The sequence below is a fragment of the Ceratosolen solmsi genome, unplaced genomic scaffold (genome assembly GCF_000503995.2).
Source record: "Ceratosolen solmsi marchali unplaced genomic scaffold, CerSol_1.0 scaffold43, whole genome shotgun sequence".
Lineage (NCBI taxonomy): Eukaryota > Metazoa > Arthropoda > Insecta > Hymenoptera > Agaonidae > Ceratosolen > Ceratosolen solmsi.
This window is the reverse complement of record NW_011948431.1, coordinates 1,328,462-1,353,872: the sequence shown is the minus strand read 5'-3', so window position 1 is coordinate 1,353,872 and position 25,411 is coordinate 1,328,462. Positions and strand designations below refer to the sequence as shown.

General features: G+C 35.1%; 1 protein-coding gene across 3 annotated transcripts in view; it reads left to right on the top strand.

Annotated features, from left to right (window-relative positions):
- LOC105364162 (proteoglycan 4) overlaps positions 1-25,411 on the top strand; it is a 119,905-nt gene that overhangs the window by 61,559 nt on the left and 32,935 nt on the right. For all 3 annotated transcript variants that reach the window (XM_011502033.1, XM_011502034.1, XM_011502032.1), the window contains exon 4: positions 336-452. In XM_011502033.1, coding sequence (XP_011500335.1) covers positions 336-452 — 117 coding nt within the window. The remainder of the gene's footprint in view (positions 1-335; positions 453-25,411) is intronic.

Genomic DNA, 25,411 nt, shown 5'->3' with positions numbered 1-25,411 from the left:
TGGCTGGCTGGCTGGCTGGCTGGCTGGCTGGCTGCTCGCTTGATTCCACAATTCCATGATTCACAGTAGTAAATTGAGCATAAATCACAATGTATAAAAAGCAGATTAGCTCTATGAGTCATACGAAACTTTAATTTTCATTTCGCCATTCGCGCGTGAGCGAATAAAATTGCAAACTCTACTACCGCGGCGCCGCCCCCCTTTTCAAGCATTCGCATGGAATATATTAGAAATAGAGGGCCTACGACACGCGATTCACTGCCCCCTCCCTCCTCCTACCTTAACGAACGAATCGAGCAAAGTGTAATTTCTCGATTATCATTATCCGATTCCAGAGCAAGAAGAAGTGGTCATTCAGGTCGATCAGCTTCAGCAGAAAAGATAAGAGCAAACCGGTGCGCGAGGCTACACCGAAGAATGGAGACGTCGCCAAGGAGGAGCCACTTACAGAGGTAAGTTACTACTACTTGGCCTTCCCCGTCCAAATTGATTTTCAACCTCTCGATCTGTAGGCAGATTATCGCCAGATCGACCAAAGTGCGATTCACAATTCGCACGCGGGGCAGCGCGATCGATCTCATCTTTCAAAATTCAAGCTCAAGATGCGAGGGATCCCTTTACTTACCCTTTATCCAAGAGCTTTTAATAATCCGATATAAGTCGGCTGATTAATCGACCGATATTTCTCGAGTACTCATTGATAAATTAATTTATGCGTAACGTTATCACGCGTTTATTTTTCATTTTTCATTATATCCACTCCCCCTCCCTAAGTCTGTCAATCTTTATGTGTGAACAAAGAGACCTTTTGCATTGAGATAAGCATGAGATGTAATTCGAAACTAATTATGAATGGCTTATTGCGATCTTATTTTTAGAACATTATTTTTATAAGAGACTTGTCTATTAAAGTCATGGTATTTTTTTTTCTTTTTTTTTCTAAGCTTCTGCGTGTATCGTGCGTGTATCGTGTATCCTACACTCGTAACTAAATATTTGTTTAGGATAAATTTGGAAATGTTCCGTAATTATTGTGAAATAGATTTTTAATAAAACCTATGCTTGGCCCGTACACTTTGTACTTTTAACGGTCGGCCAATCCGCCTCTTATTCCCTCGTTTCTTTATGAATAATCTTAAGATCTTTCCCACATATTATTATCGTTTTTCAAGTTGGATTACATTTGAAAAAGATTGAGCTACTCTACATATACTCTGTAAGTGATGTATTACGTAATATGCGTGGTTAGCTGGGCGAGTGTTTCAATAGCGAGATAATCGATATATCTTTGTACATATATATATATATATATATATATATATGTTTAACAATAAATATCTAAGTTTCGGCTTATTACATTCTCGGATGCTTTGATTTTGATGTGGTATTGTTTAGTAAGTCTTAATAAATAGAATAAATGACGATAAATAAATTCGTTTTGATGAAATTCGTTTACATAGAGATTAACACTAAATTGTGCCTAGATTAAAGACAACGGTCGGGCTATTAAATATTTGTTAAAGCTTTTTACAATTATTAATTCCATTTGATGAATAGAGGGCGTAAAATCTGTTAAAAAACATTGTTGAGGAAAGCGTTTGAGCTTGAGGAAAACATTCATTGGATAAAACAATAATGATATAGGCTGACTACAAAGTCAATGAGCAGTTGGGAAAAAAAGCTGCCGATTTCATAGCGAACGAATATAAGAAGCTCATAATGAGTTAGTGGCTTGTTTTTCGTAACGACCGAGCGGCGGCATTCGATATCGGCAGTGTGCAATAAATCCACTGTCGCAACGAATATATCAATGTGTGAGTGAGACAAACGATGGTTTGCTCCCTCGTTTCGCGTAGGCGCGATTACGAGCCACTCGAGAACTAATCATTTCTCTTTGTTTTGCGCTCTTTCTTTCGCTTTCATTTGCGCCCCCATCATCATCCCACAAGACATTCGTCGACCCCACCCAATGCCGGGCTTTTTCAACATTTTTGACCTTCTCCGTACACCGGCTGGAATGCTCGTAGTAAGCTCTTGAAAATGTAACAGATGTCTACGGAAATATAAGATAAAAAAGGATATATATATATATATATATATATATATGTAAGGATTATTAGAGGTTTAATGAACGGGAGACTCGAATTAAATCATTTTGACCATTACATTGTAGCCATATTCCATTCTCCTTTATCGCTGTATTTTTTCTTTTATTTTCAAGATAATAAATATCTTTACACCCGTCGTTGCGTTGAAATACTTTTATAGCTTATTCATTTAGCTATTGTCAACGATTCTTTAAAATTGCTATATTCTTAACGACAGAAGAAAAACAAGATATATATAAATATTGAGTAATATGGAGTCGGAGAGGACGATAAGTGGAGTAACAAATAACAATTCGTTCGCGAATTTTCTTTTCTCGGGCTTGGTTTTATTCTTTTTTTCGTCCGAAATGTCCGGCATATTTAAACCCGAGACTTCCCATGTAATCGCAAATTATACATTTCAAATTGGTCAAACATTTTACTCGAGCAATTTCGGTTATTGGACGAGGGCGATTGATATAAAAGTAAAGTACATGGGAATGTGTCATTAAGCATTATAAAAAGCCGTACGTGTAAAGCAAGAGCAAAGACACGGAGAAGAAAGTGTGGAAAGAGGAGATGTAAAAAAGGAGAAGTGAAAAGACGAGAATGAATCGAGTGACTCAGCCGTCGTATTTCTGCATCTTGGAAGAGAGTCGGTAAGAGTGTACATGTACGAGCGATACGTTCTGCGGTTGAAAAACTTTCGGATTTTGTTTGAGGGAATTATCTGCTTCATGGCATCGAAGGCGATGCGATGTTTATATTTATTGCTCACTATCGAATGCGATATTATTCGCATCAGTTATCGCGCGGTCGGATAATTTTAGCATTTCTTTCTCTTTGCGTTAGGCTGGCACCTAAATAAAGTATGCCTCTTAAATTGCCCATGCCTATCTTTACTTCAATCGGTGGGGCGCGGAGGGCGGGGGGGGCCCTCTCCACATATAATACATATTAATTATTTTTTTTTTTTTTTTTTTTTTTTTTTTTTTTTTTTTTTTTTTTTTTTTTTTTTATTATGTTTGACATTATATGCAGTTTCAATATGTCCTGTCGCGTAGATAAAAAATAACTTGAGCACAATTCCATAATACTGAGTCTATTATAATAAAATATTCGTGGAAGAAATATATGTATGTTAAAATAACAGATGCTTCATCAACTTTGTTGATGTTAAGCTTTCTTGTTTTTTCATAGCATTATTGTTTACCGTTTTGTTATATTTTGATTTAAAATCATGTAAAAAAAAAAAAAAAACGAAATTAAAATCTCATTGTTAGTGGAATTTAGGAGTTAAGAACATTTTGTTTCCTTATTGTTTACATTGTCATTGAATAATCATATAATATTCGCGTACTTATAGAATTACAAAAAGTTTATGATTCATTGTTTTGAAGCAAAGTACTTTGTTTTGGCAGAGACGAAATTTCGATTCTACTGATAATATAGTTAGTATTAAAAAATGTTACAAAAAGTGAAATAATTGTTTTCTCTGCTGCTAGTTTATTCTAAAAATGCTCAAGTTTGATTTATGTAATAAATTAATGTGGTGAGGGTTTCGTATCCTTTGTCCAAAGGAGCTTGCCGGGGGTACTAAATTGTATGGTAGTGTAATTAATTTCATTACTGACGCGTTTGTCGGGAAAGCGAATTCATAGCACGTGGAGGAAAATGTGGGAAGAAAAGCGCGGAGGAGCAGATGGATGAAAAATCGAATGAACATAATCGACTTGCAATTTTTACTCGTAAGTTCTTGTTCGTGCCGCGCACAAACAAGTTTGCCAAAAGAAAAGAAAAAATTTGTGATAGTAAATGTTACGAGTTTTACTTTATCGTTGAACGTGTATATCTATTTCGTGTACAATTCAGTTCTTTGTTTTCAAGAGAATTAATCCGACCTATAAGTTTTGGCGAACGTATTTTTTTCTTAATAATCTTACAAAAGAAAACATACTACATAAAATGTTATCTAGTTAAGGATCTTACTTTGCTGTTGTAATGCGAAAGCCGTTGTTCTTATATTGTCTTATATTGTTCTTATATTGTCTGCATAAATTGCATAAAAATCTTATCTGCTATAACCGTCGCCAGTTTTAACAATGTTCCCTATAACTAATAATACTATTTTTTGTAATAAATAGTATTTAAAAAAAAAAGGCATTAAAAATAAAAGTAATTTAATCGACAGAGCTGGATAAATTCGTTAATCAATTAACGAAATATTATAGATCATTGATTGTAGAATTCAATGGGATAGAAAAAAGATTTCGGCGACCTCCAAACTCTTCGTAAATGTATAATCCATGTTGAATGCGTATTTAATCATCGTTACATTGATCGGTAAGATTATTAAAGATAACACGGAAAGAAAAATGTTAAACAGCTTACACAATACAAAAAAATCTCCTAGCACCTCTCTCATTAGTAAACGCAAAAAATCTCAGTACAAAAGGAAAAAACTATTATACGTGCAAGTCCAAGGCCGTAATTATGCTATAGAATGTATTTATTCGCACGCGTAACGGAGCATATCGCGCACGCGTACTCGCTAATTCACGAGATGGCTCGACTATGCTAATTGGAAATCTCCCCCTTACGCGACGCCTATTCGCTTCTTCCTTCAGAGTTGCGTGCGCATGTCCTTTTCGCAGAGCCTCGTAGGCGACGTCCGTTGACGAGTACCGAGGGGTCTGTCTTTAAGTCGAGTCGATTTTTTCTGACTGAATTATAGAATTATAGGTGATGCGTCATTCGCTTCTTTCAAGAGTGTATACATTCTCCTCTTTTGCCTTTCCCCTCCATCTGTTTGATTTACTTATTAAGCATGTATTCGTTCGTCTTCCAATATACTTGCACATTTAAGTCGCTTTGTATTTTTTACTCGCTAGACATCCCGCTATAGTTATGGGCAAGAGATAAAATTAATTTTGCTCCTTCGTGCGATAAAAATAATTTATCGATTAAGCATATATAATTAATAATCGTGTAAGTAGCATTTATTTAATAGATGAAAAGCCACGGCAAGTTTCGTGTAAACATGAGGACATTATTAATAATTCCACTGGTCTGTAGATAATAATCGATCGAGTATTGATTCATTTATTGCTTATTCGACAGAGAGCAATTTTCATAAATGAAGGAAATATTGCTGCTTAAGTTAGGTTGACGACCACCCCCCCCCCTCCCAATCCCCTCCCCCCCCCCCCATCCCAATCCCCCCACCCGTTAACGTATAATAAATTTAAAAAAATGTTTTAGTCGAATTTACAATATCAACTAGTCAAACCAATTATTGTACATATTTGTAAGCTCGTTTTTTAACACCATCGAATAAGATCTATCGTAAAAAATCTGAATGTACCTTTGTTGTTACATTACTCGTACTTTTAATGCATATTGATTTATATAAATATATTACAGTTACGTCGAATTCTGCTCGTTTGATTTCATTCCAGCAGTTATTATTGTTCCGGAAATTCGTATACAACTTACTGGATTAATACGACAAGCATCGTCGTATCGAGTAAACATTAAGATTTCAGGAAAAATTCGGTACGCTTTATCGAGCGTTAATATGGTAACTATGGAAATGTTTGAAATGCATACAGATCCAAACCGTAATTCGTTTAAGTAGAATTAACTGGGCACACACAAAATACATTTGCAGACCTAATGAACTAAGCATATAGCGTAAACGCTAACAAACTACTTTGTCGGCCGAGTTGAATTAATTCAATTCTGGGCCAGTCGCGCAATTGCGGACAGCAGCACAAAGCCATTGATGGTGCGAAGGCCAAAGCGTCGAATCGAGCAAACTGAACGTCAGGAACAGCGTTCCCGATCCAACGTTACCCCGCCCGCATTAAGCATGCGCAGGTAGAGGAAGCAGTTCCGCAACAAACGTTCGCCGATCGCGAAATACAATCGAGGTTGTCGCGACGCTTCGGCCATCCCCATCCAGCACTCCTCTTCGCTCATTGTTTGCTGGCTTTATTAGCGCGGTTCAACGGCCCAAACTTCCCGGATACGTCGTGACAGCGTGAATATCGCTCGTCGGGCCGGCCATACCTGACCAGTCTTGGGACGAGTGCTGCACGACCTCACACACTTACCGCGTACAATTATCGGCTTTTCGCCCCGAGATTTTCTCCTTCGCGTGCAGAACCGTACGGATTGTGAGTTTTACGCACTCCAGCAGCTTCGTTGTTGGGATAACGCGCGCGCGGCTTTCACGCTCGAGTTACTCCGCTTTATTTGTCTTTGGTGCAATTAATAGCCCGTAATAAAGAATCGCGGAGAGTTGGAATAAATTTTGCCGTGGCCTCGGGTACGCTTAATCGAGCTCTTATAGGCCCCCAGCTTGCTACGTCCCTGAGAATAATTTGATGGCAATTATTTCAGTTGGCCTTAACTGAATAGAAGTGTAGAAGAGCAGAAGTGTAAGAAGTGTAAGAAGTGTAAGTTTAAGAAGGCTTGCGGTAACGCTGTATAAGTCAGTCAGATATATTATTTAAGCTTTCCTCGCCGACGACTTTCCATTTAATAAGAAAGGCAATGTTTAGCTGGCCTTTTACAGATCCTACCGCTAATTTTCTCGAGGGAGCTGTACTTTTTGAGAGCGTGATAAATCAACGTTAGGAAGGAGATTTTTTCACTCGATGAGCCGAATTTTCAAATATTGTTTTTAAGATTAATGTGTAAAGTCATTGGGGATTGGCACGAGGAGATCCGTTTTCGTAAGAATTTTTATCGGTGCTTGAATTTCACTCTAAGACCTTATTTCCAAGTCTCGAGCTCTTAAACCCCGATGTTTACATCCACCGATTGTCTAAATATAAACAAAAACTAATTTATTAACCGATCCGTGCGTATATAATCACGCCCACGCAACCGCATCAGATAAATTTGTCTAGTCGTGCGCTATCATCCATTGATCGTATGCGCCCCCCCCCCACCACCCCACCCCACCCCACCCCACCTGCCTTTACATGTCTTCGCCCTCGACGCTGCGACGTTGGCGGCGGTGGCGGCGGTGGCACTCGAAAGCCAACTTCTTTGCCTTTACGAGATCGTAAATAATATTGTATGTAACGACGGCAGGGGGGAATATGAGCGCGCAATAGGCAGATAAAAAGCTAAAAATCGTTGAAGAAAGGTTTTCTGGCACATTGACATGCGCTCTATTTTCCTCTCCCTCTTTTAAAGTCGCCATTTTTCGTCTTTAAGTACCGAATTTTTAGCTCACATACTTACGAGATTCATGCTCTTGACGAAACGGCAATACAATCCAACAAAGATTATCCCAACCGACTACCATTAATTCCATCCAATAATACTATAAAGTTTTATATAAGAAAAGAAAAAATTATAATCGCTACTATCAATTATATGCATAATACACGTTTCTTTGTAATCTCTACCAATTTTTCCTCACAATCTCCACGATAACATGCGAATATTTATTCTTAGGTAAGCGTTAACAAAAATTTTATTACCACGTTTTATATACGAAATGCAGACACACGACCATCAATTTAACAAAGAATATCCTAACCGAGTCCGGGGAAACGGTCTTGAAAATTGGCCTAAAAAATGTGGAGGATACTTGATCGGTCGACGTGTACCTCTTCAAACATTATTACTTACGCATAGAGAAAAAAAATATTATAAAGGAAACAGTGAACATTATGAGCACAAATGTATTTAAGTAAAAATATAATAATAATAGGCGTCAGCGAAGCGAGATTCGTCAGTAAAGGGACAAAATATTATCGGCTATTATTTGTATTATCCGCGAGTATTCGATCCCATTGTATATTTAGTGGGTGGGGGGTGGGGGGTGGGGTGGGAGGCGCGAGTTTACTTGATCCGAGGGGCACTCGCGATATCTCGTAAAGCGTTGGTGGCGACAGCAGCAGCCACCATCCGATCCCTAAATTCTGGACTCACTCGTCCCAGGAAGTCCGTTCGTGTGAAATAATGTGCCTGTTTGTCGGGTGTGGTGAGGAGGACGGATGGAGGGGTGGCGGGTAGGAGGTGGAGTCGACGGCCGCTTCCTTCTTGGAGGCGAGGCTGCGCGCAAGACAGGAGTGGCATACGCCCCGGGAGCAGTAACAGCAGCGGTGGTATCGCAGCGCCGCTCCTAATCGATAAGATCTCGAGCACCAGCGGCGGTGGCAGCGGCGGTGGCAGCGGCGGTGGCAGCGTCGGTGGTGGCGGTAGAAACGACGCAGCCTCTATTTTGTCGTGCGTACATGGTCGTCGACGTCCGTCTTCCGGTGCTATTCGGGGTTCGGAAGCGGGTTGAGCGGTTATATTGGCGGCAGGAGAGGGGAGAGTCGCACTCGTGGCAGAACTTGTCGGTTGACTTTAGTTTTCCGAGAAAATAAGTAGCTTACCGTTAGAGGTTCGAATTATCGAGTAAGTGGTTGACTTGGGTTTTTTTTTGTTTTTTTTTTTTTTGTTTTTTTTTTGTTTTTTTTTGTTTTTTCTTTTTTGTTTTTATCAGCAGCAGTAAACAATTTGAAGAGAGTAGCCGAAGGTGCGTGTGTGCGCCTTGAAACGCGGTTGCACTTTTTTTATTCAATTTGACTTTCGTTTGATGATGACAGATTGATTATTGACTGGGATGAAATGGGCCTGCCGCAAATAGCATAATTCAAGTATTACTAGCGGAGGATAATCTAAATTCGATTGATGAAAGTACATAAATCATAATTTAAAATTTAGCAGTTTTATTAAAAGCAGGGGGTGAGCAAAAATTCAAGATAAGCGTCGCCTGACTGGGGTGGGGGGGGGGAAGAGATACACGCTCACTGACACGCAGGGATTAGGTTATGGAAGTTATCCTACACAATGTTTCGACAAGATTCTTGGAAAGCTTTATAAATATAAATATCTATTTATAAGAATAAAGTGTTCGAAGAAGTTGAGATGGGATTTTTAAAACATTGCACTTCTATGGGAAATGCTTGTTTATATTTTGTATAACGAGTTATTTGACTCCAAGCTGTCGCTCAATTTACAAATGAAAATTTATAAAACAATACAATCTAGCTATTGTAAAAGTTTACGGTACGAGAATTTATCTACGGACACGCAATGGCCTAAAGACAAAATTCTCGTAAAACATATTGGAGATAAAGAAGTTTGACGAAAGTCTATACTTTAAACGTGCTGTAAGTTATATTGGAATTTAATTGTGCGAATTAGAAGGGGAAGGGAAGGATTGCGCGTAATTAAAATCGTAAATAAGCGTAATGTATAGGATTTTAGAAGTATAATTGACGGGTAGAATTTTACAAGCGCGATGGAGATGAAAATGAAATGATAATAGCGAACGAGAGTTAAAAAAGTTTTAATATAATTGTCCTTTTAAGAATTAAGATGGAAGATGAAGGTGAGGGTATCGTTATCAAATAAAGAATACGATGAGCAATTAAAGAGTTTTGGAAGCCAACCAACGACCTTTTAAGCACTAAAACGTATTATTTCAACGGAATACAAACATGTTTTCTTTTTTTCTTTTTTTTCTTTTTTTTTCTTTTTTCTACAAATCATGATTTAAGTAAACTAATGAATAATAACTTATGGATAAATTAATTTTTTTATTTTTCATACAATTATGTTCCTTGAAAGATTTGCCTTACCTAAAGACTATTTGCTGTTGCTTAAAAAAAATAAAATCGAAAAATATTTTTTTAAATAATATGAGCGAATAACTCGGTTATATTAAAAATATGAGAATAAAAGTTGTTGGTTAATATAAATATAAATAACTTGAATTCTGTTAAATTTTGTTTGAAAAGATATATTATAATTAATAAACGAATCAGTTGTAAAACAAAAGAAACAGTATAAACATGATAATTTAGAAGGTTTGTATAGGTCTGGTAATGTGTTAACTGTCTGGGGGAAAAAAAAACAACACTAGAAACACATACGCTTGTACAAAGCTGCATAAGATTAGCGGTGTATGTTGCGAGTGTCTGTGGATAATGTAACGATTAATGTAGCGAATTTTCGCATTCTTTTACTATGCTCAATTGGTATTCGTGTCGATTTGAAATAAAGTTGCACTGTGGAAAAACCTCTCTTCTAATCAGCTTGTAATCAGCCCGTAACTCAACATGTACGTCATTCAATGTACTTGATAACAAAAATTAAAACAAAAAAGACATTATTAACGTTTTGCATTAATTATTTAATAAGCTTTGTAATTATTATTATTATTATTATTATTATTATTATTATTATTATTATTATTATTATTATTATTATTATTGCCCCAAAGGTGGGAAAAATCTGGTGAAAGACCATCAAATAAAGGAACAACCACTGTATTTTATATTCTAAAAGAATACGAATTATTATTTTTTTTTTTTTTTTACCCAAGCATCGTGTAATGGCTGTTGTTATAATTGTATTCGTAATAACTCAGCGTAGAAATACATTATAATGTAATATGTGTGCGGCTGTAAACAGGACGTTCTTATTCGTGTAGAACGCGAGGAAAATGTGCGCAACGAAGCGACAAGTGTTAACCACTCATTTGCCATCTTCGGACGAGCATACAAAAAGCTTTACTACATTAATCAAAAGGAAATACGTTTAATGTTACACGAGGAAATCATTTACTAAAAGCGTAAACTTATGCACATGAGTTTCATTTTCTTTGTAAAAATTGTAATTGCAAGGGATTATTCGTGCTCATTAATTATTCACAATTTTAAATAATTTTCTCGGGTATTACTGAGTTGATAATTGTGTTAAATTTTTATATGTAATTTTCTTTGTCTAACTTTTTATTGATTTAACAAGTCCTTGGAAATTAAATTTTTAAACTAGAATGAAAATTTTAGAATTCAATTGAGCGACAATATTTTCATTCAACGTTCCTTCCTGTCTAATAACGAATACATAATGATTACAGTATATACAATTACATACTATACGACGTCTATAATAATATTGTTTAAAATTTCAATTAATTTTATTAATACACCCTTTCAATGTATTTAATACAAAATATCCAAATTAATATAAATAATTTCAGGGTCTGTCAAACAATAGTCCAATAGATTGGATAGAATGGATTTCAAATGTGTAATTATTTCGCGCTGCTTTATCACTTTCATTATGTGCAAACAACATCGATTTAATAATTCTTTTCTCATGGTGATTAGACAGAATTTCCACCATCCGACGTTGCTTCTAGCTCTGGTCGTTGAATTCCTTGAATTTCATGAAAATACGAGAAATGCAAAGCACTCGTGCTTTTCTCTTTACTCGTTGTCATACGAGCGAACAAGGAAAAGCAGTTATACATCGGTGGGCATGTAAATAAAGTGGAGAAAGATTTGTCGAGTAATTGTACACGCACGACACGCACGCAATATTAATCGCTTAGTTCACGGGCAAAGATCAATAATAAAGCGAACTGGCGAATTGAAAATATTTTCGATCCCAAATTCGTACGATTTCATAATTTCATAATTTCATAGTTTTATAAGATGCCAGGCATTTTGTTCACACCAACTATTTACAATCCGAGTGCATTAGCAGTAGATTATTCGCATTGTTAGCATTATGTAAATTCTCTCACTACACGAGTACTTTAGTAATAAAAGTGCCTTCGTTCGCTAGCGTATTTCAGAAAACTGTCACTCTTACAGGGAATGAAGCTTATGCTTGCGGCTTAGGCACATTGAAGTGGAAAAATGTTATCTTGCGAAATTGTGGTACACAACGCTATTCTCCTCGTATCTCGCGCGTAGTCGCCGGGATTATCAAGCGTAATTCGATTTTCCTAGCGCTGCCATTTCACGGCCTGTCGTGCGGTTAAGATGCCAAAGCAATTTCCACCAACGAGGAATTCGCCGCTACGCTGCTTCGGGAAATTACAGGCATGACACGCGGGAATATTGTGTAAGGACGTCGGCAGCTGCGTGCCCGGTTAGCAAAAGCTCATGCGCTTTCTTTCTATCTAAGTGTACTGTAATACGCGCTGCTTACTTTGCTCGATTGAGAGATAAGTCGTTTGTAAAATTTAGGCATTATTGTGGATATTGCCAATCGATTCATGGTCGTCCTTCTTGGCAATTAAAACTTCGTTGTTGCCGTGGATCCTTGAATTTTAAAACATTGCGCGTAATTTTTATTAAGAATTCGTATAGAAATTTAGATGTTCGACGCAACTCTTTGTTAGGTTTTTTTTTTGCATTTTAACAAAGGCATCTTCAAATATATATCCCTTCAGCTCTTAACCAAAATGTTCATACGAAATGGCTCCAATATACCAACGATAAATTATTCATTTAATTTAAAATTAAATCGTTATTTAAATAAGACATATCAATGTACAAATTAAATGACGGAATTAATTTTGGGTTATATCTTGGGTTAGACCCATACTGTCAAGAAGAGCGAATGTAATTTTTTTATTTCTTCTTCTTCTTCTTCATGTTGTAAATGTGCAATAATGTCAAATGAATTTGTAAATCGGAATAAGTATGTGTAAGCAGTATAACAATACGTTCGAAGTCTGCGGCGGGATGATTCGTAAATTATTCGGACTGGCTGTCCGACGGTATTCTCTCATATCTTCGATCATTAAGCACATGCATGTTTATTAAGTGGGCAAAGTGCGCAGTCAAAATTGTCGCGGACCGCGCACAATTGTTATGCAAAGTGTCGACGTAATACGACGGGGCGAACCTTCGTATTATGTATGGGTGCTGCATTTGGGATCGCCGACCGTGTCTCTTCTTTCTTGTTATTCTCTCTTCTTCCTGGAATCGCATTCGACCGAGTGCTCGAAAAATTTGCATTGCCGTGGGACGGCGGGCGGACATAACATTAGAAGGGACGAGAGAGATCCGAGTGCGCGCATAAAATTAGGGAATTGAAAGGCGCAAAAGCACTTGACATTTTTCTTATAATTCTTGGCCACGGTATGGAAAAAGTTTGCTGATGGAGCCTCACCCTACATTTTATTCGTAGTACACGCTCGGTCTCTTTTTTTTTCTGACAGGAGAGAATGTTTTAGGAATATTATTGTGCTCGATGTAAAAGGCCGTCAACTTTATTTAGGTAGTTTTTTTTTTTTTTTTTATTATTTTTATTTTTTTTTAAGGGCGGGGAGGGGGGAGGTGTAAGCAACGAGGGTGAAATTCGCTTGAATTATATTTGAAAAATGCAAATTTTCTTCGCGACATGACGATGACTGGTGAATTATTTATCATGCACTGATCAAAACTCTGAATAATTTCAATATCTAATGCTTACAGTAGTTAAGCTTTAGAGAAACTAATTGGAATGAGAGTAATTTTATATATAATTGTACGATTAAATTAATTTAAAAAGAAAAAAAAAAAAAAAATTCATTCGATATTCATCGCTGTTTCATTTTATTTGATAAATTTGTTTGATTATCTTTTTTATGCTAAGAACAAAATATTACGATGAACGCACAATTAGAAGTAATAGATTATAAAAAAAAAAACCTTGTAAGATATTATTTTTATTAAAACATCACCACCTCCACCTCGATTTCTATCGACTTATGCTACCACTACTATTACTCCCACTACTATTATTATAATTCTTATTATTATATATAATTATCTAATTTTTATTTCCTTTGTTACAGGTAAGTTGACGTTAATTCTGGATTACATACAAAAGTATAGTGGACTTGGGTTATTCATAATCAAGGTTTGATCTTTTTAATATTGCTACAAACGAAATTGCTTATTAAAGCTCACATATTAAGATAAATTAATAATTAACTATTATTGGCGGTACTGCAAATAGCAACGACTTTCCAGAAAATTTGCTGGTAGTATTTTTTAGAGGAGAGGATCGAAGAGTCCCTGGCTGATTAATTGCCGTCATCGGAGATTATTGATAGTCGTAATCAGATATTCGCGATAGTGAATAAGAGTCTTTACGCAGCAGCTATTGAAATTCTTCCCGCGTGAAGTATTGGGAAAATAATCTTGCGTCGTCATCGTCGGTTTCACCCGTGTACCCTTACATCTATGATCATTAAATTATATTTACCGACGTACGAGAAACAGTTTGGTGTCTCGAACACGAAATGAGAAGGGAAGAAGAGTGTAAAAAGCAATATGTGGTGTGTGGTAGTTCGTGAAGAGAGGCGATACGGTGTTATGCGCATGCGCAGGTCGCCACCGCAGTAGGAGCGCCCACGGAGTGCCGAGAAAAACGGATGGATTGTCTGGGATGCTATTGTTTCGGCTTTGTTCGGTTACTTGCCCTGCCGCCTGATTGGGCCGATCTATCATATAAATTAATCGTATCAGCTCGATTAAAGCTCGATCGAGGCATAAAATTGCCTTTCCTTTCCCTTTCTCAACATTATTTGATATTCATCGATTCATTCATTCATTCGTTCATTCGTTCATTCATTCATTCATTTATTTATTTATTTATTTATTTATTTATTTATTTATTTATTTATTTTCATAACATTAATTAACGCTACAATTTTTTTATTCTCGGAAACTTTTTTTAGAGTTTCTTCATTTAGTTTTAGAAGTTGTTTAGTATAATTTTATTATAACCCAATGTTTTTAATATTTATTTGAATTTCTTTGTAATAATTAGTTCAATTCTTACAAAATTGGATGCGGACGAATTTAGAATAGCAATTTATAATAGTATAGTTACATAATAATAGTCTTAAATTACCGCTTAAATTACAATGTTAATTGTCATGTTTCAACGCTTATATGATACAATTGGAATGCTATTGATTGAATCGATTGCCAGTGAGATTTTTTCAGGCTTCACCTACACAATCTAAATCATCTAAATGAATTATAGTCTATCTTTCGTGGCATAATAACTTATAAAGTGATGACTCATTTTAGCCAGTGAAATTGAATATAATCAAGTACATTGGATAACACCGATGAGATTTACACGTCACAACTGAATACAATTTGCTCAACAAGTTGCTTTAATATGCCTTCAATAACTACATACAATCTCTTTATATTTTTATTTTTATTGTTCCGTAATGATCTGTATTGTAATATTAATGGTCGTTGAATCTCGCATGTAACGAAAACTCAAATTTGTCCATAAAATATTTTTTTTAATTAAAAGCTTGTTTTCAGCTACATAATTTTATACATTACAAATGATTTTTTCTTCTTCTCGTAAACTCCTTTGTGTTCTTATGCAGCGTTTGGAATGTAAATTCAAAGGTATATTTTAAAAATTTCGTTACGTGCTAGTGCATTTTTAACTGTTTCTGTATTACACTTGGCTGACTCGGCGTTATATCATTGTGCTTTATTTTTTCATTTCTCGCGTGACGTAAAAGCAAGCAACGACAAATAAAAATGAATGTGCTCAAGCATCCTGCCGGTTTTATTATTTATTTTGGGGAAAAACTTGATTGGCCCACTGGGGTGTTAGTAGCAGGTGCTTAAGAGTAGACACATTCAACACTAGATATGTATAAAAAAAATATATATATATAAAAAAAAAAACAACTACTCACGTCTTAAGTTTGGAACACTGTCGTTCGAAATCATTCGGTTTCATAGTTACTTTCAAAAAGCTTTTCTTCTTGGCACTCGAACAGCTATAATGTTACCAACTACTAGCCTTTGAAATACAGTGTCCTTTTCATAAAATTCTGCGAATAATAGGATTACGTTTATTCGCATCGAACATTAGAAAGAAAGAAAGGCGAATCGTTTCCTTTTTTCACTTTTCTTTATTTTTAATCGTTTTGGTTGTTATATGTTAGCGTTAAATCGTTTAACGGAGCTAACTATTGATTTAATTTTAATATTAACAGCGACACTTATCACATCCCTATCTTACTATATTAGATCATAAACTAAAATGAACACAAATTTCAGCTTTTATAGAGAATAATATATATTGTCCTGTCCATCCCATTAACAAAGTATATGTCTATCGTACAAACTGCTTGGAATAAATATTGTTGTTTGTCATTTTGAAAATTAATAGTATCGCGTACATGGCGACTGCCTCTCCAATTAATAAATAAACAAAGTTAAAAGGACAAACATAATTTGAATCTTTTGTTTTTTTGTTTTTTTTTTTCGTTTTTATGGACCGGTATATCGGCAATTATATAAGCCATCGATAATTAAGGGCGTGGGAAAAATTAGTCGTACACAATGTTAAGTCGCGACACGCGAATAACGATTTATCTGGCGAAACTGCTCAATTAGTCGCGTCGCCGGCATTAAATTAAAGCTCAATGGAGCGACTTCCCTTCTCTGCGAACAAAGAGAGAGGAGAAATAAAGTTCGGTCTGTGCATGCACGTTACGAAAGCCTCGACGCCGCCGACGACGCCCACCCGATGACTCACGGGGGTTCACCGCCGCCCGGGTGCACGCAGCCCATGGGGGAACGGCGAAGGTGGACGGGGTCGCGCCACGAGACAGATGGCTCAGGTGTGGCGCGCGCCGTCTCACGGTCATGGCCGGCCTCCGTCGCCCTTAGTCAGCGCTCGGGGCTTCCTTTCCAACGAAAGCCACGCGAACTGCATCCGCTGCGATGTTCACATTGCGTCGGCAGCAACATGCCGTCCGATTGTCTTGCCGGTTTCTTCGAACGTCGCTACAACGGGCCAGTGGTTGTTAAGTGTGTGAGGAAGGGGGGGGGGGAGTCAGGCAGGTTTGACCCAAAACTCTAATCGAACTTCATCCTAGCGTCTCTCTCTCTCTCTCTCTCTCTCTCTCTCTCTCTCTCTCTCTCTCTCTTTCTCTCTATCTCTCTGTGCGTGTTCTAATATACGAGAGTCGTGTCGTATTTCGTTCCTGTCCCTTTGCGCTTGTGGTCTGCAAACTTCTTATGGGTGTCTGCTGATGCTGCGCCTCCTCCTCCACTACCCCTCGCTCCAGGGACTATGGAGAACAATACGCAATTACAAACTAATCAGACTCGAAGGAGAGGCATTGGCGCCTCACCAAAATCGTTGAACGCCTCCGTCAGCCTTTCTTCTTCCGTTTCTTCCACTCGCGGTTCCTCCGCAAGTCAGAAGCGTGAAACGAGGACAGAGAACCGCTTTTTCTTATATCAACTCGCCCGAGATTTATCGAGATTATGGGTAGATTATTATTTTATTGCTTGGTGGAAATGGCTGGGACTAAAGTTTGTCGATGGGACGGCCGGTGATTAATTTTGCGGGACTATTATTCCCAAGGTCATTCCATTATAATGTAATGAAGTTATTTCATTTGCTGCCTGTGGAAAATGCAAGTTCGTAATTGATAGTCGATTGGCCTTTTCATAGGAAAAGATTTTGTTTCAATATCGTCTTAAATATTTAGTTGTGGATATTTTCAATGTTTACTTTAATGATAATTTTGGATTATTTTTATTTAAATAAGGATCAGCTTATCTATTTTTTAGCCGTTAACCTTCTATTCTTATTTACACGTGATCTACTACCTGTAGCCTCCTCCGGTTTTTTATATTTATTTTCTATATGCTAAATTCTTGTATTGTTGTATAAAAATAATATTTTCGTTATTAGATATTTAATTTTCTTATCTTGTTATAATGTACCTACATTTCAAGATTATATTACTTCAGTATTTGAAATAAATTTTTATTTTATTCTCATGTTTTTTTCTTCCTATTTTTGTATTGTACATTAAATATTTTGTAATAATTTAATACGGTTCGTATTATTATAACAAAAACGTCTCTTACTTTTTTACATTTTATCAATTTATATACGAAATTTACTTATCAAATTTAGTTTTAAAATTATATATTTAGCCGAGCATATATTTATACAGCAAAATTGTTTCCTCCCCTTTTCTAATGTAATGCAATGACTAGTCAATATTTATTAATTCCTCTTCATAATTTACTCGGAATAGTTTTAATAAATTATTAATGAATTTTCTTCAACAATCGTTACACTCGTATCATTTATAAAAATTTTCAAATATCTGCTGCTTACTATATTTTCACTTTTATATTCTCTCTACTTTCTAAAAATTTTAACACTATTCTTCAGATTTTATTATTCGTAGTTTTAATGATCCATAATTAATGAATGATTATAATTAATTTTTCTAAAACAAAAAATCCCTTTTTATGATATTCTTACCTAAAATAGTTTTATAATTATTTTTAACTGTGATTTTAAATTTAAACATTTTTCTACCTATTACTATGTTATTGGTACAGTAGAAATACTAGTCTTTTGTATTAACTTTCACAATTTTACTTTTATCCTTTCCGTTGTTATCGAAGCCCTCACATATTTTTCAAACTCTATTTACTTTCACCTTGTTGCCGCCCTCTACCTCAACTTCAAACACTTTCACTTCACTTTCTTATGTTAAAACTTTTTCTATTTCTTCGTCAGCATATATTTATATATTTTTCATTTACCTTATATTATTTATTATATTACAAAGTTTACGTTGTATATTACATAAGTTTAGTGTATGATGATATAATAGTGTTAACAAATATACTAAAATTTACTCCAACTTTAATTTCAATATTTTGCTTTACTGTTCACATCGAATTTCCAAATAGTTTTCACAAATACTTAAAATATCTTTACATTGTTACATCATTTTAATACTTAACTTTTTATCTGCTATTTTACCAGCTTAAAATATTTGTCTTTCACAGTTCTTCCAATATATATACATATTTACACCAAGTCGGTATTTCCCACTATTTAAATATAAAATCACTACTTTATATGTAGAAGCTAGTAATCAAAATAATATTCCCATTTGTTTATCTCAGTCTCTATGATTTTTATAAAATACAAATAAAATAAATTTAATTTAATTTTCACACTGTGATGTATTTTTTATTTTAATTTATTTTAAATATCTAATATTTCATATCGTTATTAGAATTTTGTTTAAACTTGAAATTATTATTCTTGTACAACATATATTTAGATAAAATCAATCTTTTGATTTTATAAATTCTTTATACTATTCAATTTAAAAAATAAATTCATTCTTACTACACTTTACTAATTTGTTTAATTTTACGTATGTAAATGTAGTGTTCAACTAATAATTTTAACGCATTTTATGTGTAGAAAACATTGTAGCACTAACAATATTTAATTTCTTTATTTTATTCATCTGGACAAATATGAATTTCTTCATATAATTAATAAAAAGTTCTTTAAATGGAAAGTATAAATAATTAATTTTAGATGTCATTAATTACAAATATTTTACACTATTGATGATAATATGGTAAAATATAATATAAATAAACAAAAACATGTTGTATAATATTGTTTTAAAATAAATTAATTATTTACATACATTGTAGATTAGATAATATATACTGTAAATGTTTGATTGTAAATTTGAGTTTCATTTAAATATATGATTGAAAGAATTATATTAACTTATAATATAATCAAACATTAAATGAACCATTCTTCTTTTCTTCCTTAAATCATAGTTTGATACATTAATTAATTTTTAAGAATGTAAATAATCTTTAAGAAGGTAAATAATTTCTTGTTACTCTTGTACAATTGAATCTTCCATTTCATCCTCTTTTCATTAATAATTAACCTACTCGAAATTCGTACTTGAGTACGTACAAGGTAGTTAATACCCGTATGTCCTTTATCGATACGCAAACATCTCGGATTTCTGACAGTTTCGAGTTTCACAACTTCTTGGTCAAGTCAAAAGAAAGTCAAAAAATAATATATTAATTACTCACCGTTGCAATTATTATATATTTATTTTTCTTTTTTAATGTTAAATTAATGATAATTTTATTAATTTTCATCTATTTTGTTTCTATTTTATAACACGTAAAACGAATACAATGTATAATGAGTAGCCCTCGTTAAAAAAGCTGTACAATCAATCATTATTCTATGACCTAAGACTAATGAATTTAGTATAACATTCATTTATTCTATGAGTTTTAGTTCAAATTAATAGTAGAGACATTATTGCTCAAGCAATTATTAAAAGTTTTCATTATTATAAAATACCTTCATATATTTATAAGGAGATACAAGACAAAAAGTCCGTATTATATTTAATTTAAAAAATAAGTTGAGTTAAATGAGTGTAGGTGAGATATAAAAAGAAGGAAATAATCGACAACTGTGCGCTAACACTTGGAAGACGGAAATTTTTATGGTTCCCTGAGCGGAGCTATGGAATTTTAAAGTTGTCGATGATTTCAACATTTTCAAAAATACAGTCAGTTTTTATAAAATTTTTTATTTTATCCGCGGTCGTATCAATTAAAAATTTGGACAGACTACAGACAGAAAAATTCAGATACAAGCTTATTGAGATGTATTTTTTATTTGTATTGAAAAAGTAATACATTGAAGTTTACTTTATTTTTAAACTCGAACTTTTTGGATTATATTGTATTGCTGCACTAGAAGACTATATACATAGAACGTTTTACACACACCGCGCACGCACACATATGGAAAAACCTCTATAACTTACTATTGAAACAGTTTGTGAATAAATATATATTATTACACAACTTTTGACATAGTAAATTTATAAATGTACAAAGTAATTATTACTTTGTCGTTTATTTGCAAAGTGTAAGAATAATAAAAATAAAATTATTATCATTAATTAAATAGATGTTACATTAGTCAATAATGTAGAGTAGTAAAATTTCTCTGAACAATAGCTTGTAAAATTGATTGACATTCGGTTAATTAACAATATTGAAAAAAATATCATATATCGTTCAGGAGACTGTAGAATGGCATGGAAATAAAAATATATTTCATGCATGGTTGCATAAAATATTTGATTTTATTTATTGATAACGCAGTGAATTGTATTGGGGTACGTATGTAAAAGATAATATTATTCTTGATATTATTGAGTTTCCGACCTTTGGCTATAGTGATTTCTTTTTTTTTTTTTTGCTTGGCGTTGAGAGGGGGGGGGGGGGGAGTCGGAGATTTTTTTTTTGTTGCCCAAAGGAATAATAAAGAAATAGAGAGAAGGGTCGAGGAGAAACAATTTTGTCGATGCAACAAAGCGTCGTCGTATCACTGGGTAAATGCGATTTTGAGCGAGTAGGACGACAACGAGATATTGGAAACATTGGAATAGGGAGTATAAGAAGCAATAAAAAAATAAAAAAAATAAAATAAAAAAAAAATCAAAGGAAATCTTTGGCACTGATTGCTCTATCCCAACTTTCATTTAATGCTATTCGACAATAATAAATCGATCATAAATCATAAAATTTTAACGCTTATATATTCATTTTTTTAAATTTGCATATAACATGAATTTTGAAAGCATTACAGATCTTAGCAACGTGCAAGGAAACTTGTTTTTTTCTTCGTCTGTTTTGTTTGTAAGAGAAGCTTTGAGGTAACAAAAAAATAACATAACTTAACGATGATCCAAATATTTATGCATTTAAAAGTAATTGCTAAATTACTGCGTTCACAATAAAATTGTAGCCATAACAATAAAGTATCCAATCACGTAAAAGAAAAAATTAAATAAAATCTCCGCTCGCCAACGACTCTTAGGCAACTGATACAATACCAATTTATAAGGTCAGAAAAATAGTGGGGATAAATCCATGCTGAGGTCGGGTACGATCACCGTCTTCGAGGGAGTATGCGAGAGGGGTTGCATGAGTCACGAGGCCAAGCATCGGCGGTGTCGATTCGATAATCTTCTTGATTACTCTTTCTCGTGGCTTAAGTGGCAAAGGGGTAGGAATATAGCAATAAAGCATGAAGAGAAAGCCATAAAAGGAACGAGACTGGTATTACAAATTTTTTTTTTTTTTTTTAAGTAAAAGTGCAGTTCAGCACATTGCATGACAGCCGGAACAATCGTGAGTCGTTATGTGGTATTGCGGAGGCGATCTCGTCACGATGCCCCACTACATTCTTATAACAGGTTTAAGATGTTTCATTTTTAATTTAAGGTTGTACATTAAAAAGCTGATCCATATCCGTATATAAGTCAATCACTGTATTCATTCGTTTCTTTAGTCAGCAGATTAATTGTTGATTTAACTTTTATCACATTGTATATCTCGCATGAAAAGTGATTATATATTTACATATTTAAATCCTCAAGCTTAAATGACGTTTGTTTTTCAATTATGCTAATTGTCGTAAAAGTCTTGTGTCAGTTAAAAACATGCAGACGAAAAATGCCAATAATTTTTCTGCCGTTCGTCAATGTAATTTATTTTATGAATTAATACGTTTGGGTAGAATGCAAATGTTTCGTAGATACGTATTTGAATGCACAGATGAATGCTTAAATTAATTAGAGTTAAGCAATGGCTTATTTAATGTAATGTCGGTAACTATTATTTTGGTGTCATTCCATTAAAATCGTTGCCGCCGAGAATTGGAATAAAAAAAAGTAATTGGATAAATTTTTCTGATGACGACCAGAGAAAAATGTCTCATAAAATCATCTCACCGAGCGTAAATGCTTTCTATGCGTAGCACATAATCTAATTGCGATTTCTATAGAGGATAGGGAGTAGGGAGTGGAGCATAAAATCTAATGTAAGAAAGATATAGTTTCCATTACAAGCATTAATTTCATAAAATTCACTGATTGAGATTATTTTCGCTTTTACTCCTCTTGTTTTATATAGAGCTAAAAGCTATTTCATCCCGTATTTCAGAATACAAGTCGTTGATTATTAATAATTTCTTACTGTAGCCTAGGGTAGTAAGTACGTCTTCCCTACTTCTTGTTCAATGGAACACGCGATAATAAAAAAAAAGTACTTAAAAAAATGTGTATAATCGGCCGCTCTATTATCATTTTCAAAATTAGATAATACGAATGCCCGTTTTACTCGCACTTATGGATATTGCGCTTTTAAATTAGTCATTTTTTTTTCCACTCGGAGGTTTGTTTGTTTGTTTGTTTGTTTGTTTGTTTGTGTGTGTGTGTGCGTGTGCTTGTGCGTGGCCCACAGAATAACGAACCTCCTTGGTATTTTCAGTCCGAGGCAAATGCGCACTGGAGCACGTCACGCTTCCACTGGAACTGTTCCAGTTCGTCTTTTAAGCTACTTTACACAATACACAATTTCTCAGGGGATCCGGCATTTCACCAGTGCCCGCGCAATAGAAAAATTATTTTCCCTTCATCGGTAATTTGCTAATAGCTGATCTAAATATCATTTATTTAAGACTATTTGTGCATATTACGCATCTATTTGTATTATCTAATAATTATAATATATTAAAAGCAGATAATGCAGGTCCTTTCTCGGCTTTTCATTTACGATTCATCATAGGCGATTGCAGCGCAACTTCAACATTTTCATCTTTGCTTTCATTCTGACAAAACGAAAAATCCCAATCACACAAATGTCGGTGCAGCCTGGACGTCGATTCGTCCGTGTAGACGAGGCCATTTACCCGCGGCGCTGAACAAATATCCCACGACGAAAATCTCCGCTGGCGAGCGTCAAACAGTGTCCATGTTCCTGGAACAAACAAGAATAATTATAGATCCATGGCGCGAATAAAAAGCGAGGGTAAGAGCTCTTTGATAATCGAAGCCAAAGAGGATCTCCGGGAGCTGGCAAGCAGTGCGTTATACAGCCCTGGCGGATTTGGGCGGCGTCTAGTATCGAACGCTGCGATGCCGGGACGCGCCGGAGCTGTTACCATGCCAACCGACGAACTCGCTTACTCCGAGCTCTCCGTTTCTCGCTCTCTCTCTCTCTCTCTCTCTCTCTCTCTCTCTCTATCTATCTATCGCATACACACCCACACGTGCGCACGCACGAATACTTACTCAATCTCACTCAATCTCACTCAATCTAACTCTTATTCTCTCTCTCTCTCTCTCTCTCTCTCTCTCTCTCTCTCTCTATCTATCTATCGCATACACACCCACACGTGCGCACGCACGAATACTTACTCAATCTCACTCAATCTCACTCAATCTAACTCTTATTCTCTCTCTCTCTCTCTCTCTCTCTCTCTCTCACTCACTCACTCACTCACTCACTCACTGGCTAGCTCGCTCGCGCACATACTCATCTTCAGAATACGTTTTCCAATGGGCTGCGCGTCTGCCTGCAGTCGAGCAGTCTAGGAAAATCCGTTATGTTGCAGTCACGTCGAGTTGAATTAAGGAGTCAGTCGTGATTTGAAGGGGTGCGATCTCGATCCTATAAGTCCTTGCTTTCTCGAAATTTTTATACTATGTCTTCCCCCCCCCCATTCCCACACCCCGTTTATTCGAGTTGCATGACATCACCGTCGATGAGCGATTCGCAAAAGTATTAATAATGGCCATATTATTTTATTAGGGCATTGAGTGAGATAAAAGCGAAAAATAAACGGAGATAAATATTTTCTTGGATTAATTAAACCGTTTGAATTATCTTTCATCCATTATCGGGCCTTTTTTTACTTATTAGAACAGCGTGTCAATTATGTGAAAATAAAAATAAATTGTATTGCGAGTAACGTAAGTTCGTTAGGCGTATACTTGGATTTATGTATTCCATAATTTTGGATGAAATGTATTTTAGGTCGTGGCGGTGTAAGCAAACTTTGCAAATATTCAAATAGCTTTCACTAATTCCATTGGTAATTATTCCGCTTATAATAATACTCAAATTTAAAAGCAAATTGGATTGGATAATTACTTCAGCCTTTATTATTCAATTTTTATATAAATGACAGAATAATTGAAACGTGCGCTGAGTATGAATTTTGATTCGCGAGTGAAAAACGTATAAAGCAAATAGATTTTTTTTATTTACCAATTATTTGACATGTCGTATGCATTATCAACAGCTTTGGTGATATTTTGAAAAATTCTGTCTCTCTGATATAAATATATTACCTGTGACAATAGATTATAATTCAAAGTCGAATGTTATATTGATTACTGATAGGTGATAGGAAGGTGAAACGACGACAGTTCTTCAAAAAAAAAAAAAAAAAAAAAAAAAAATGTTTGCGCGAATTGAACGGTACTCCAACGGTAATTTCCCAAGTGTTCGATCCGGTGCCAAATAATCCTCGTATGATGGAAGAAAAAAAAAAAAAGAGAACCGCAACACACTTGCCACTAACAAAGTGGAGAAAAGTTCATAGAACAGAGAAAAGAGATGAAACGCGGCACGATAAGTTCGCCAAAGATGAGTGTCGGCTCTCTATGGAACTTGCGGCGTCCATTCGACTTTCATTAAAAGTTCGGTCCTTAATGACGGTCGGGTGGTACACGCATCGTCGTCCTCGTCGAGGCAGTCATCGACCGATTTATTTTCCAAGTACCGCTC